The sequence below is a fragment of the Pinus tabuliformis genome, chromosome X (genome assembly GCF_031772625.1).
Source record: "Pinus tabuliformis cultivar Carrire ecotype Pingquan chromosome X, CPIR1, whole genome shotgun sequence".
In the NCBI taxonomy this organism is placed as follows: Eukaryota; Viridiplantae; Streptophyta; class Pinopsida; order Pinales; family Pinaceae; genus Pinus; species Pinus tabuliformis.
Window position 1 is genome coordinate 3315021 of NC_142308.1, and position 15132 is coordinate 3330152.

The 15132-nt window shown below is 40.7% G+C and overlaps 1 protein-coding gene across 1 annotated transcript; it reads left to right on the forward strand.

Moving 5' to 3' along the window:
- Positions 1–1897: 1897 nt before the first annotated feature.
- LOC149137987 (uncharacterized) lies at positions 1898–3594 on the forward strand. The gene is made up of 2 exons (XM_089450212.1): positions 1898–1957; positions 2056–3594. The coding sequence occupies exons 1-2, from the start codon at positions 1898–1900 to the stop codon at positions 3592–3594; spliced, it is 1599 nt and encodes a 532-aa protein (XP_089306338.1).
- Positions 3595–15132: the final 11538 nt, after the last annotated feature.

Consider the following 15132-nt stretch of genomic DNA (forward strand, 5'->3'; position numbering starts at 1 on the left):
TTAGATCATTATAAAAAGGAGGGGCTTCGACCCATCCCGAAGCCCTTAGACCACGCACTATATTCAAACTCCTCCATTGTGTGGTCCACTTCGCGCTCTGTTGCGCGCTCCACAAAATGCGGAGTCTTTTCCAAAATCTAGGCCAAGTTGGATTATGCCCAACAGGCCTCCCAACACTCACATGTGACTCATCAGTATTCCTTTTCAATTTTTATTTTTACCAGTTAAATCACTTATATTTATAACAAAAAATGAACAATATGAATAAATGTTTTTATTAATATAATATTTACAATAAATCAGGTACAATATATATAAGGCTCCAACCTATTGCCAAGCAGCAACTCCAAGGACAACAATCCTTCCAATTCTGAGGCACCAACCCCAAGGGCTCCGACCCTGTCTTGTCAAGGTATCAACCTTGGATTTAGGACCACCAACTCCAAGGACGCCAATCCTTCCAATTCTGACACACCAACCCCAAGGGCTCCGACCCTATCTTGTCAAGAAATGTTTTGATTGTATTATACTGCTCTCAAAATATTCTTCACTGTGTTCTGTCAATTTATAGCTTCACTGCTACATCAATGACAACCTATCTTCATATGAAGGATGTTGGCATTATGTTTCTAGTATGGCTATATGTTACAGATATTGTACTTGATGGCAACTCCCGTGGCAAGGCTCTCAATTTGTTGAAAATTAAGAAGTACGCAGGAAATCAGTTCAGAAGGTGTGTACCCACAGGTACACCATGCAGGGACCGCGTCTAGATATGCAGGCCAGCCGTTCAGGAGGTGCGTACCCCCAGTGCACACATTTCAAGGCAAAGAAATTCACATGTGGGGTTTTCTTATGTGTTACTCTTGGTATTTAGCCGATGGTATTGGGTTATTATGGTGTCGGCTCGTGGTATTGTTCCATGATTTTAGGAGGAGCTTACCTATATAAAGCAAAGGAGATCACTTGGCTAAGCATCTTTTGCAATTGAATATCTTTAGATCTGAAATATTGGGTTATGGTCTTAAAAGCTTGATCTATATGAAAGGGAAATTGAAGGCGAATCGGTGAAGGGTGATCTCTCGAGCGCATGATCAGATCTGAGCAACTGTGCCACTCTGGTGGGCTGCCTATTCGGCCCTAATCAGAAGGACGCAGGTGTTTAACAGAAGAGCTGCGTGGGTACGCAGTGCAGAAGCAGGAGATCTGCGTCGGTACGCAGAGCAGAAACAGGAGACCTGCATCGGTACGCAGAGCAGAAGAAGGAGAACTGCGTGGGTACGCAGAGCGATTAAGGTTCAGGTGCGTACGCATAGTGAAAGTACGCAGCGCGATAGTATTTTTGGGTGCGTACCTGTAGTAACAGTACGCGGCGCGATAATGTCTCTGGGTGCGTCCCTGCAGTAATAGTACGCAGTGCGGTTGAAGGAACAGTGCGTGGGCACGCAGTGCGGCAGAAGGATCTCTGCGAGTATACGCAGGGAAGCAGAAGGTGAACTGCGTAGCGACGCAGGCCACAGAAGTGAAAACTGCGTATCTGTTCTGTTGAGTGAATTTTTCCGTTGAAAACCAGTCTTTCCAGAACACTGGTTTGAATCCGGAAGCTGCCCCATTTGCGCCACAGCAGCAAAATGTTCATCTAATCCCTGCCAGATTCAAGGGGAAAAGCAAGACTCTTTCTATGTAAGCAATTCCCGTCATCTGTATTGGTTGCCCTCCATTAGCCCCACTTCTTATTTGGCTTATCTGATTGGAAAAATGACCCCCTCCCAGATTGATCGTCGAATTAGCAATCTTGCTATTCACAATCTCTCTTCCGTCCCTCTTTCCTTCAGCCAAACCAAATTGTTGGGCCTAGGGCACAAATACATTCCCCGGCCACCGCCCATGGCCATTAATGACATCCTTAAGGAATATGCCTGTTTTTCCCGTCTTTGCCGTCTCAGAAGATTTTTCCGTCTTTCTTCTGATGATGACACTTACAATCCTTTCTGATTGCCAAACCCTACCTGGGAGCCTCCGATTAATGATCCCGATCTTAATCGTGCTCTTCAGCTTGGCCTCTCCATCCTCCAAATCCGCATTGCCTCCGTTCAGTTTACCGCCAGACCCAGCTTTGCCAGATCCCAATTGCTTGCATTAAAGAGTCTTCGCCGACTCCCTATTGTAATCAAACCAGCAGACAAGAACCTGGGGATTGTGGTTCTTGACAGAGATAGCTATGTTGCCGAAGCCCACAGGCAACTAGCTGATCTCAATGTCTACAGGCAGTATGCAGCGGTTCCATGGTTGGCCATCAGCAGGTCTCTCAGGCAGCTTCAAGCAAGATTTCGCAATCTTCTTTCAGTGCAGCAGTGGGAGTATATAATGCAAATCAAGCCGCAAGTTGCCAAAGCTTGCAGGCTTTACTTCATTTGGAAGATCCACAAAAACCCTCCTGTCGGTAGGCCTATTTGTGCTTACAATGGGTTTATGTTGGAGCCTCTCTCCAAATTTTTGCATTATAAACTTCTTGGTACTCTTCTTGCTCAGCCCAATCATCTTCCAGACTCTCTCTCTCTATTGCAGGATATTGAATCCAAGCGTTTTGCTCCCGATTCATTTCTTGTAACCTTTGATGTAGAGTCCCTTTACCCTAGTATCCCTACTCAGGAAGGCTTGCATGCCTTACGGGATATGATTGAGCATAGTACTGCTGATTTCTTCACTCCAGAAGATGTGGATTTTCTTGTCAGTGCAGCTGAGTTGGTGCTCAAGTGGCATTTTTTGCAGTTTGATGGCTCTTTTTATCGGCAAATTAGAGGCACTGCCATGGGCAGCAATTTTGCTGTCGTTTATGCATGTCTCTTCCTTTGCCATCTTGAGCAAGAGGTCTTCCGTAGGTTTCCTGCTCCAGAGATTCAGCTTTTCAGACGATTTATTGATGATGGGTGCATGGTCTGGAATGGCTCCAGAGAGAGATTGGTCCAATTCTTGGATTGTTACCAGTCCATTTATCCTGAGCACATTCGCATCACTTCTTGCATTTCATCATCCAGCATCAACATTCTGGACATTGTGCTTTTCAAAGGTGATGACTTCTCCACCTCTGGAAAGCTTTCCACCAGATGTTACCAGAAACCACTAAATGCATATCAGTATATTCCCTTTACTTCCTGGCATCCCAAGCACCAGAAAGTTGCATTTGTGGTTAATGAGCTGCAGAGGTATCTTCTTCGAGAGAGCACTGAGATGGGCTTCCTCGAGCTCAGACGGGTTTTCTACAGCAGGCTTCGGTCGAGGGGCTATCCACCGGATTTCCTCCAGGCATGTTTTGCCAAGGTCCATTGGGATCAAAGGGTTGCTCTATTGCAGCAGGTCTATGCGCGAGGTCCTCTTCACTCTCTTGGCCTCAAAAGGGCCCCCTTGGTGTTGAAGCTGGACTACTGTGAAGCCACTCGTGCTTTGAACCTTGGGGGTTTCCTAAACCCTAAACTGCATGGAGAATTCCAGCGTCACCCTTTGCTTCAGCATATTCCCAGGCCCTTGATTTGTTGGCGGAATCCGCGCAAGATCGGGACTTTTTACATGAGCAGTTCCGACCCCCGGCCATGATTTTCTACAGGAACAGTGCATTCTTCTTCCAGGAGCAGTACATGATTTTTCAGATTTTTTGCATGAGGAGAGCTATTTTTTAGCTATTTTTAGCTATTTTTTAGCTATTTTGTACTCTTATTTTTTAATATTTAAAATATTTTTAAATATTTTAATATTAAAAAATTAATAAAAAATTGCCATGTACATGCACTTGCCCTGTCCGCTTTTGCTATATAAGGACAGCAAGTAGCTCATTTTCTTTGTATCACTGATGAGTCCCGTTGAGGACGAAACTAGTTTGATGTTAATACAAAGTTCTGTTCTACTTATGTGTTTTGCATAATTGCTTGTCCTTTAGCAATTTTTATTGTGTATCGGTTTATTTTGTATCGGTTCACTTGTCTCGGTTTTTTATTTCCAGTTCTTCTATATCGGTTATTGGGTGTATTTTCGTTTTGGTTTCCGCCTTATTCTCTTTTTTGCAGCAAACCCTAAACCCTAAACCCTAAACCCTAAACCCTAACCCTAAACCCTAAACCCTAAACCCTAAACCCTAAACCCTAAACCCTAAAACCCTAAACCCTAGTGATGGTCTATCAAACAGTGATGAAGATAGTGATGGTCTATCAAACAGTGATGAAGATGAACAAGGTAATGAATATAAGTTGTTAATGGCATTTGAAGATGATGATTATATGGATGCTATAGATGTGGATAACCTTTATGATGAAATTACTAGACTCAAGAGATGTATAGAAGAAAAGAACATGATCATTGATACTCTACAATTTCAAATTGATGAAAAGGAAAAACATCTTGAAAAATTAGAAGGTGAAATTGTTGGTCTTAGAAAAGAGATTGAGAAAACAAAAGCTATTAATCTCAAGTTTGTCAAAGGATCTGAAACTTTGGATGAGATTATCAATGTGCAGCGGTCTCCACTAAACAAGACAGGTCTGGGCTATAATGGAGAAAGTTCTCAAGCATCCACCTCAAAAAGTTATCTTGATGCAGCAAGAAGAAATGAGCAAAAGCACAATGAAGATCATAAGGTAAAGCAGGGACGAATTACAAACAGAAACTATCAGGGGCAATCCATCTTAAGGGTGAACAAAAGCTACAACCAGCCACAGGTAAAATCTTCTCAATTTGGTTCAAGAATAGATGAAAGTAGAAATTACAATCAGTTGGCTGGTAGATTCGATAACCGCAGAAGTTTCTTCAATGGACAATGTTTTTCTTGCCATAACTTTGGTCACAAAGCAGCTCAATGTGTTGCATATAAAACGATCATGACTAGGGAAGCTCAAAAACAAAGAAGTATGACAGGAATTACAAAAAGAACCTATAATAACTTTTCGGTTCTTGAAAATGAAGTTGAATGCTCTATTTGCAATAACTTTGGTCATGAAGACTCTGAATGCTGGAGCAGGTTACAGCAGAAAAAGGAACAAGCCTCAAGCACCAAAACATGGAGAATAAAGGAACCACAAACAGAAAGATGTGGGATAGCATTTTATGCAGAGGGACAGGAAAATCTATGGTACATTGACAGTGGATGTTCGAAGCATATGACAGGGGATAAAGAAAAACTTGAGTCTTATTCTGCTCTAGAAAAGGGAAAGAAAGTCTCTTTTGGAAATGATACTCCTGCAACTATAAAAGGAAAAGGCATTGCTCAGTTAAAAGAAAAGGTCAAGGCTGGAAATGTTTTGTATGTTGATGGATTGAAGCATAATCTTCTAAGTGTCAGCCAGATGTGTGATCAAAGAACCGAGGTTATATTCAGATCAAATGGATGTCTTGTTCGTGATCTTGATACAGGTAAAACAGTGATCAAAGGCAAAAGAACTCCAAATAATCTGTACATATTTGAAGAAGGACAACAACAATGCTATCTGAGCAAGGATGATGAGCACTGGTTATGGCATCGGAGGTTGGGGCATCTAAGCTTTTCACAAATAAGGAAAGCATGCAAATATCAGGCAGTTCGCGATCTTCCAGATATCAAAATTCCTGACAACACCATATGCAAATCATGTCAGTTTGGAAAACAAACCAGAACTAACTTTCCAGAGAAGGAAGGATCAGCCAGCATGCCTCTTGAGCTAGTTCATACAGATACATGCGGTCCATTCAGAAAAAGAACACCTAGAGGAGAAGAATACTTGATATTATTCATTGACGATTTCTCTAGGTTTGTCTGGCTAGGACTTATGAAGCACAAAGATGAAGCATTTGAAAAATTCAAATCCTTCAAAGCCTTGGTGGAAAATGAATCAGGTCACAAAATTAAGTGCCTCAATCCGACAGAGGTGGGGAGTTTACCTCAAATGAATTTTTCGATTTCTGTGAAGAACATGGGATAAGAAGAGAATTCTCTACAGCTAGAACTCCTCAGCAAAATGGAGTTGTGGAAAGAATGAACAGAACAGTCCAACAAATGGCTCGTGCTATGCTTGATGAATCAGGAACTCCCGCAACTTTCTAGGGTGAAGCTGCACATGCTGCGGTTGTTATTCTCAACAAAACAAATGTCCGGGTGAACAGCACTCAAACTCCTCATGAGCTCTGGAGTGGTAAGACTCCTTCGGTAAAGCACTTCAAAATCTTTGGGAGCAAATGCTATATCAAGAATACTGATGAGCAGCTTGGCAAACTTGAACCTAGAGCAGATGAAGGCATTCTTCTTGGTTACTCTCCACATAGCAAAGCATACAAATGCTACAATAAAAGACTTGGCAGAATTGTTGACAGCATTGATGTAGTGGTTGATGAGAAGGAATACATTCCTAGGCAAGTACATCATGAAAACATCGAAGAAGATGAAGGCTACCCTCAAAGACAGAATGATGAAGAGGAAGAACCTCAAGAAGAACCAGAGGAGCAGACAAGAATAGAAGAGAAAACCCCATCCAGATATGTTCAGAAGAATCATCCAGAATCTCAGATTGTGGGGCAGAAAGAAGCAGGTGTACAAACAAGAAGAACAGTTGCAGAAGCCTCAAGCTATTTGGCATTACTCTCCTCCACTGAACCACAAAATGTGAAAGAGGCATGCAAAGATGAATGTTGGGTGAAAGCAATGGATGAAGAACTTGAGAAAATCGAAAAGAACAACACTTGGGAGCTGGTTCCCAGACCAAAGGATAAGAATGTTATCGGAACAAAATGGGTCTTCAAAAACAAATTGAATGAAAATGGAGAAGTAATTAGAAACAAGGCCAGACTTGTTTGTAAAGGGTATGCGCAGCAAGAAGGAATAGACTTTGAAGAAACCTTTGCTCCTGTTGCAAGACTTGAGGCCATCCGAATGTTCCTTGCTCTCTCAAGTTTTCAAAACTTCAAAGTATTTCAAATGGACGTGAAATCAGCCTTTCTGAATGGAGATTTGGAAGAAGAAGTGTACATTGAACAGCCAGATGGGTTCATTCTTGGAAATGATCCAAATCTTGTATGCATATTGAAAAAGGCTCTCTATGGTCTCAAACAAGCTCCAAGGGCTTGGTACTACCGTTTGGACAAATATCTTCATCAACAAGGTTTTTCAAAAGGATCGGCAGATAGCAATCTTTATATAAAAGTTGAAAATGACAAATTGCTAATACTTGTTGTGTATGTAGATGACATCATTTTTGGGAGCAATGAAGAAGCTATGAGTCAAAACTTTGCCTTGGTCATGCAGAAAGAATTTGAAATGTCCTTGCTAGGAGAACTGACATATTTCCTTGGTTTGCAAATCCAACAAAAAGAAGGAGGAATCTTTTTATCTCAAATCAAGTATCTCAAACAGATTTTGAAGAAATATGGTATGGAAGATGCAAAACCAGTATGTACTCCCATGGTCACAGGATGTAGCCTCAGTGCAAATGATGAATCTGCACCAGTACATCAACCAACCTACAGATCTATGATTGGAAGTTTACTTTATTTGACAGGTACCCGACCGGACATCATGCATGCAGTTGGAATAGTTGGAAGATTTCAGGCAAATCCGAAGGAGACTCATCTTCAGGCAGTGAAGAGAATTTTCAAATATCTTCAAGGGACTCAAAATTATGGCTTATGGTATCCTAGAGATACAGATCTTACACTTCATGCTTATACATATGCAGATTGGGCCGGAAGCGTGGATGACAGGAAAAGCACAAGTGGTGGTGCGTTCTTTATGGGTTCCAGATTGGTATCTTGGTTCAGCAAGAAACAGAGTTCAATTGCCTTGTCTACAGCTGAAGCGGAATATGTTGCTGCTGCATCTTGTTGCACCCAACTCCTTTGGATGATGCAGACTTTGCAGGATTTTCAAATCACTTGTAAACCACCAATCCCCATCTTATGTGATAACACAAGTGCAATCAGCATCTCAAAGAATCCTGTTATGCATTCAAAAACCAAGCACATACCAATCAAGTACCATTTTCTCCGGGAACAAGTACTTGAACAGAAGGTCAAGTTGGAGTATGTTCCTTCTAAGGAACAAGTTGCTGATATTCTCACCAAACCATTGCCCAGGGACACTTTTGAATACCTCAGGCAAAAGCTGGGGGTTGTTGATGCATCATCTTATTGTTGAACCTTTTCTGATTGATGGTACAGGTTCAGGGGGAGCATATAATGCATTGTTGGCATTATGGAGGATGGTCAGAAGGAGATCTTGGAAATAGTTGCAATATGTCTCTATCTCTTTCATGGTGGATTATGGTTCTTTGTTGCAGATCTGGTTCATTTTCAGGGGGAGCATGATCTTAGGGGGAGCATACCCCTTTGCCCTTGATGTCAAAGGGGGAGAATGAAGCTGAAGTTTTGTGAGGTTGCCATCAAGTCCAAAGGGGGAGATTGTTGGCATTATGTTTCTAGTATGGCTATATGTTACAAATATTGTACTTGATGGCAACTCCCGTGGCAAGGCTCTCAATTTGTTGAAAATTAAGAAGTACGCAGGAAATCAGTTCAGAAGGTGCGTACCCGCAGGTACACCATGCAGGGACCGCGTCCAGATACGCAGGCCAGCCGTTCAGGAGGTGCGTACCCCCAGTGCACACATTTCAAGGCAAAGAAATTCACATGTGGGGTTTTCTTATGTGTTACTCTTGGTATTTAGCCGACGGTATTGGGTTATTATGGTGTCGGCTCGTGGTATTGTTCCATGATTTTAGGAGGAGCTTACCTATATAAAGCAAAGGAGATCACTTGGCTAAGCATCTTTTGCAATTGAATATCTTTAGATCTGAAATATTGGGTTATGGTCTTAAAAGCTTGATCTATATGAAAGGGAAATTGAAGGCGAATCGGTGAAGGGTGATCTCTCGAGCGCATGATCAGATATGAGCAACTGTGCCACTCTGGTGGGCTGCCTATTCGGCCCTAATCAGAAGGACGGAGGTGTTTAACAGAAGAGCTGCGTGGGTACGCAGTGCAGAAGCAGGAGATCTGCGTCGGTACGCAGAGCAGAAACAGGAGACCTGCATCGGTACGCAGAGCAGAAGAAGGAGAACTGCGTGGGTACGCAGAGCGATTAAGGTTCAGGTGCGTACGCATAGTGAAAGTACGCGGCGCGATAGTATTTTTGGGTGCGTACCTGCAGTAACAGTACGCTGCGCGATAATGTCTCTGGGTGCGTCCCTGCAGTAATAGTACGCAGTGCGGTTGAAGGAACAGTGCGTGGGCACGCAGTGCGGCAGAAGGATCTCTGCGGGTATACGCAGGGAAGCAGAAGGTGAACTGCGTAGCGACGCAGGCCACAGAAGTGAAAATTGCGTATCTGTTCTGTTGAGTGAATTTTTCTGTTGATAAGGTGTTCTGGGTTAGTTCTGTCATTGCTGATCTGATAACTGTAGTGGACTGTAACTTCTATGTACTTGATGATCATTTGATGCTTTATGAAAAGAAGTAGGGGGTTGTAGCTTCCTTCCAGGAGAGACTGGAAAACGAGAGAGAGAGAGAGTTGTAGCTCTCTGCAGGTTGCAGCCTGCGTACTGGTAAAGGATTGCACCAGTGCAAAATCATTGTAAAATAAGTTTCTAATTTGAAAGAAGATAGAGACATATTGCAGCAGGTGGTTTTCACCCACATTGGGTTTCCACCTTACATCTTGTGTTCTTTGGTGTGACTATCTGTTTTTCTTTGTTCATGCTCATTATTTTATGGTACTGACATGCAAAAATAATTCAAAGAACAAATAAGGAAGATTTAGATAATACTGATTCACCCCCCCCCTCTCAGTATTATTTTCAACAAAGGAGTCTTCACAATTCTTCACATTTCCCAAACAAAGTCTGCAAAGTTACCTCATGATGATCTCAAATAGCCATCATGATCCACAAGAGTCTTCACACAACTTCAATGTGTCTACAATGAACTGCACTAAGCTCTGCACAAAAAAAACTCTCTGTTTCAAGCCTTTGTTCTCACTGTCACGATAAATGCTTCAGGAGTAACTGCTTCAAGATTAACTACTTTAGGAGTGACTTTTTTAGAGGAGTGACTGTCGCGGTTTAATATGTGCGTTCAATTAAAAAACAACCCTGTTTATACTCATAATCTTCATAGATCTGCAGAGCGTCCTTTTGAACTGTTATCTGAATCACTATCAAACACAGGTCCGATCCTTTCAATAAATAACCCAGTCAACAGAATGTTTGACCTTTGGCTTCCTTCTTCTTCCGTTGGACCTTTCGGCTTCCTTCTTCGCTAGCTCGACCTTCGGCTTCTGCTTTTGTTCGCTCGACCTTTGGCTTTCTTTCTACTCTTCCTTCGGCTTCCTTTGTCTCTTCAAGTTCACGAGTTGTGAACTTCTTTATGATCTATTTTTATGCCCGAGATAGATACTCAGAACTGAAGCATTTTAACTCATTTTTATACGAGTTTCACCAATGACCAAAGGACACGTCTATTGGAGGGAGGCCGACTTGTATATTAAAAATATATATTAGAGAGTCTTTTATCCATAGACTTGATTATTCATGGAAACCATATAAGAGAGGCTATACCCACAGGGAGGTCCCACATGCCACATCACTACCTCAATTGCAATCTCAAAGTTGTGCCCATAACATAGTTGATGGCCGATTTCCCCTACTGTATGTGATATTATATTAAATTGTTTTGATAAACCCGTTGGGTCCACAACTTTATTGCAATCGTAATTTCATAAGACTCCTGCAGTTGCAACTTTATGAAAATACACATTAATAGAGGTCCCCACACGTCATGGATTTAATCCCGCAATCGCAACTTCATGAGAATCTGGCAATCGCAACATTCAATATCACCGATATTCACATATCACCCCGTAGCAGATGCGATATTTAATAAATAATTTTTAATAAGTCCGTCGGGTCCACAACTCTATCAAAATCAGCAGTTTGACATCCCTTTGAAACTTGCCATTACTGTGGATGTGATATTTTATTAATTCATGCTATAATGGTGCAGCAGGTCCGCAACGCTATCCCAGTCGGCGATTCGGGGGTTTATCCCAATCGGCGGTCCGGGGTGACAACCCTTTGTGATTTTTGTAACTTCCACGATATCTGGATGCGATACTACATAAAGGTATGTTCTAATGGAGCTATCGGGTCCGCGTATTATATCAGAATCTATGGTTTGCGGGACTTCAAATGGCACACAGAGTATAGCATACACCCCCACTGTTACACGAAAATTTGGGCACATCAACCCCGACTTCCAGATCCGTATTATTAGGGTCCATAACCCCTAATTCAGTTGTTTTCATTCCCTAATAAAGTCAACCTACATCATTCTTGCTTCCCAAGAGTTTCCATGTCATCATTGTTGACATTTTGATACAGATTCGGCACTATGACACAGGTGTTGTCCTTGATGGCAACTCACTCAGATGACAGATCACAGTTTAGACTCACAAAATGAAGAAAGAGAGGTATACACATGTTCCCCATTGACCAAGCCGCGTGTACACGCGGATTCGTAGACCAAACAGCGCGTATAGCATACACATGCACTTTCACGGAATGAAAGGCGCGTACATGTTGTAAAACTTAGTTTTGGTCTGTGGTATTTGGTCCATGGTATTTTGATCCATGGTATTGGTCCAAGGTATCTTGTCTGAAGTGTTGAACCCAGGTATTTGGTCCAAGGTATTGATTTTAAGTGGTTTTGGACCATGGTATTGAGTAAGGCCTAAGACTATAAAAAGAGGAGAAGATCATTAGGAAAAGGCACTCAAGTATTGAATATCTGTTGAAGAGCAAGATCCAGAATATAGATTATTGGGTTATGGTGCATAGTTGGATGAACCTTAGCACTTGATGAAGGATAAGATCTAATAATCGATCAAGATCTTAAGGCTTGAAGAGAAGTATCTTTTTGTAGTTTTGATCTTTTATATGAATAACTGGAACATGTTGTAATCTGTAAATATGATGATCTGGGTATAACTGACGTCTGGAATTGTTGTAAAGTTTAAATCATCATTTATAGATCTGTACGCAGGTTCACTTTAGCAAAGGCGTGTATACACGCTAGTTCTGCATATCAAAACAGCGTATACGCAGGTTCTCCTTGAGAAAACAACGTATGTACATAGGTTCGACACATTGAAGTAGCGTATACCTAATAAAATATGCTTTAGCTACTTCTGTTTGCTGTTGCAGTGTTCTGGGTTCTGGCTTGGGTTTTGGTTACTGTTACTGTATTCTGGTTACAACATTCTGAGAAGTGATTGATTGATTTAGTTTTGGTTGGTGCAAAGGAGATTGGTTGATGCAGATATATTTGATGTTTGATTGATGTTATTGATGGATCCAGTCTGAAAATTTATGAAACGTGGTCCCTGGAAGAAAAGAGAAGGTTGTAGCCTTCTGTAGGCCAACACCTACGTACTAGTAAACACATCAGCTAGTACAAGAGCTAGGGGGTTGAAGCTCCCTTCCAGGAGAAGCTGGAGAATGAGAAAAGGTTGTAGCCTTCTGTAGGTAGAAGCCTACGTACTGGTATAAGACTGCACCAATACAAAAATTATAAAAAGAAGTTTCTTATTAAAAGAAGAGAGAGACGATTGCAGCAGGTAGTTTTCACCTACATTGGGTTTCCACCTTATATCTTGTGTTCATGTGTGTGATTGTCTGTTCTGTTTTTATTGCACCTGGTTACTTTTTATATGAATCTGATGCACAGATTAAATATCAACATATGATGAATTAACTAAGTTATAAGTTTGCAGGGTATACACTAGTTGCCTTAAATATAGTTTCATATAGACGCAAGTTTCATTAACTAAAGTAGCGTATATGAATCTAATTGTGGAAATGAAATATTATTGACTTGCTAACACTGATTCACCCCCCCCCCCCCCCCTCAGTATTATTTCCAACAATTGGTATCAGAGTAGGTCCTTGAGAAGAAGCTTGATTGCTTGAAGGAAGATCTATCATCATGAGTAACTACGAAAGAGAGGGATCCATTAGACCACCAATCTTTGATGGGAGCAACTTCGTTTATTGGAAGGTAAGAAACACAAACTATCTTCAATCTCTTGGAATAGATGTCTGGGAAATCATGGAAGGAGGATATACATTTCCATCAACAATTCCTACAGATATGACAGGTAAAAAGCAATATGAAACCAATGCCAAGGCTGTTAATACATTATTGGGGAGTCTATCACAATCAAAATTTGTCAAAGTTATGCAGCTCAAGACTGCCAAAGAAATATGGGACAAGATCATTCTAAGCTATGAAGGAGACAATCAGGTAAAACGTGCAAAACTGCAATCTCTCAGAATTCAATATGAATCTCTCAAAATGCACAATGATGAAAGTATAGCTCGTTACTTCTTACGTATAGATGAGAGTGTTAATTGCATGAAGAACTTGGGTGAAGAGATAAAAGAAGCTACTTTAGTTGAAAAGGTTTTAAGATCCTTGTCTACTAAGTTTGAATCAAAAGTTTCTGCCATAGAAGAGAAGCAGTATCTTCAAAATATTACTATGACACAGATGCACGGAATCTTAACTGCTTTTGAAATGAGAAAAGGAGGTCCATCAGGAAGAGAAGAACTCAATGAATCAGGACATATTTCAAAAGAAGAGGAAGAAGCAAACTTTGTCAAGAACCTTCAACGAGGTTCTGGAAGATTTAGAGGTAAACTACCTTTCAAATGTTTTTCTTATGGAAGAGTCGTTCATTATGCTGCCAAATGTCCTCATAAAGATAAGCTTGATAAAGGTAAGGAATCGGCAAAATGGAATAGAAAACAAAGTGTAAGTAAGAAGAGCTACTATATGCATGAAGATAGCGATGGTTTATCAAATAGTGATGAAGATAATAATGACTATAGACTTCTGATGGCTTTTCAAGATGATGATTTCTTGGATGCTTTAGATGAAGATGATATTTATGAAGAAATCTCTAAACTCAAAATATGTTTAGAAGAAAAGAATATGATTATAGATACTTTGACATTCCAACTTGCTGAAAGAGAAAAACACAATGAAAAACTAGAATGTGAATTGTGGGTCTAAGAAAAGATATTGAGAAAACAAAAGCTCTCAATCTCAAATTTGCTAAAGCATCAGAAACTTTAGATGAAATTATCAAAGTGAAGTGTTCTCCTCTGATCAAGACAGGTCTTGGATATAATGAAGAAGCATCTCAAGCACAGAATTCGTCAACCTCCACTAAACCTATCTTGATGCGGCAAAGAGCAGTGAATAGTTTGACAATCGTCAGCAAAGGCATAAAGCAGATCACCGAGTAAATTGGGTTCAATCTACTTCAAGGATGAACAGAAGCTACAACCAACCTCAGGTAAATCATACTCAATTTGCTTCAAGAGTGAATGTCAATGGAAACTACAATCACCAGGTCAATAGATTCGATAATCGCATGAACTTCTTTAATGGCCAATGTTTTTCATGTCATAACTTTGGACACAAAGCTGCTCAATGTGTTGCTTACAAGACCATCATGACTAGATAAGCACAAATTCAAAATAATATGACAGGGATCATGAAAAGGACCTACAATACTTTTCTCTTCTTGAAAATGAAATAGAATGCTCTATCTGTAACAACTGCGGTCATGAAGATTCTGAATGTAGGAGTAAATTTCAGCAAACATCTCAGAAGGAGAAAACTTCATTGAGTCCCAAAATATGGAAAAAGAAAGAACCACAAACAGAAAGATGTGGTATAGCCTTGTATGCAGAAGGACAAGAAAATAAGTGGTACATCGACAATGGATGCTCAAAACACATCACAGGTGATAAAGAAAAACTTTAGTCATACAATGCCTTAGAAAAAGAACAGAAGGACTCATTTGGAAATGACACTCCTGCTGTCATAAAAGGTAAAGGTTTTGTGCTCTTAAAAGAAAAAGTTAAAGCTGGGAATGTTATGTATATTGATGGTCTAAAGCATAACCTATTGAGTGTCAGTCAAATGTGTGATCAAGGAAATGAAGTAGTATTTCGATCAAATGGATGTGTTGTTCGTGAGCTTGATATAGGAGAAACCGTGATCAAAGGTATAATAACTCCAAACAACTTATACATACTCAAGGGAGGACAACAACAG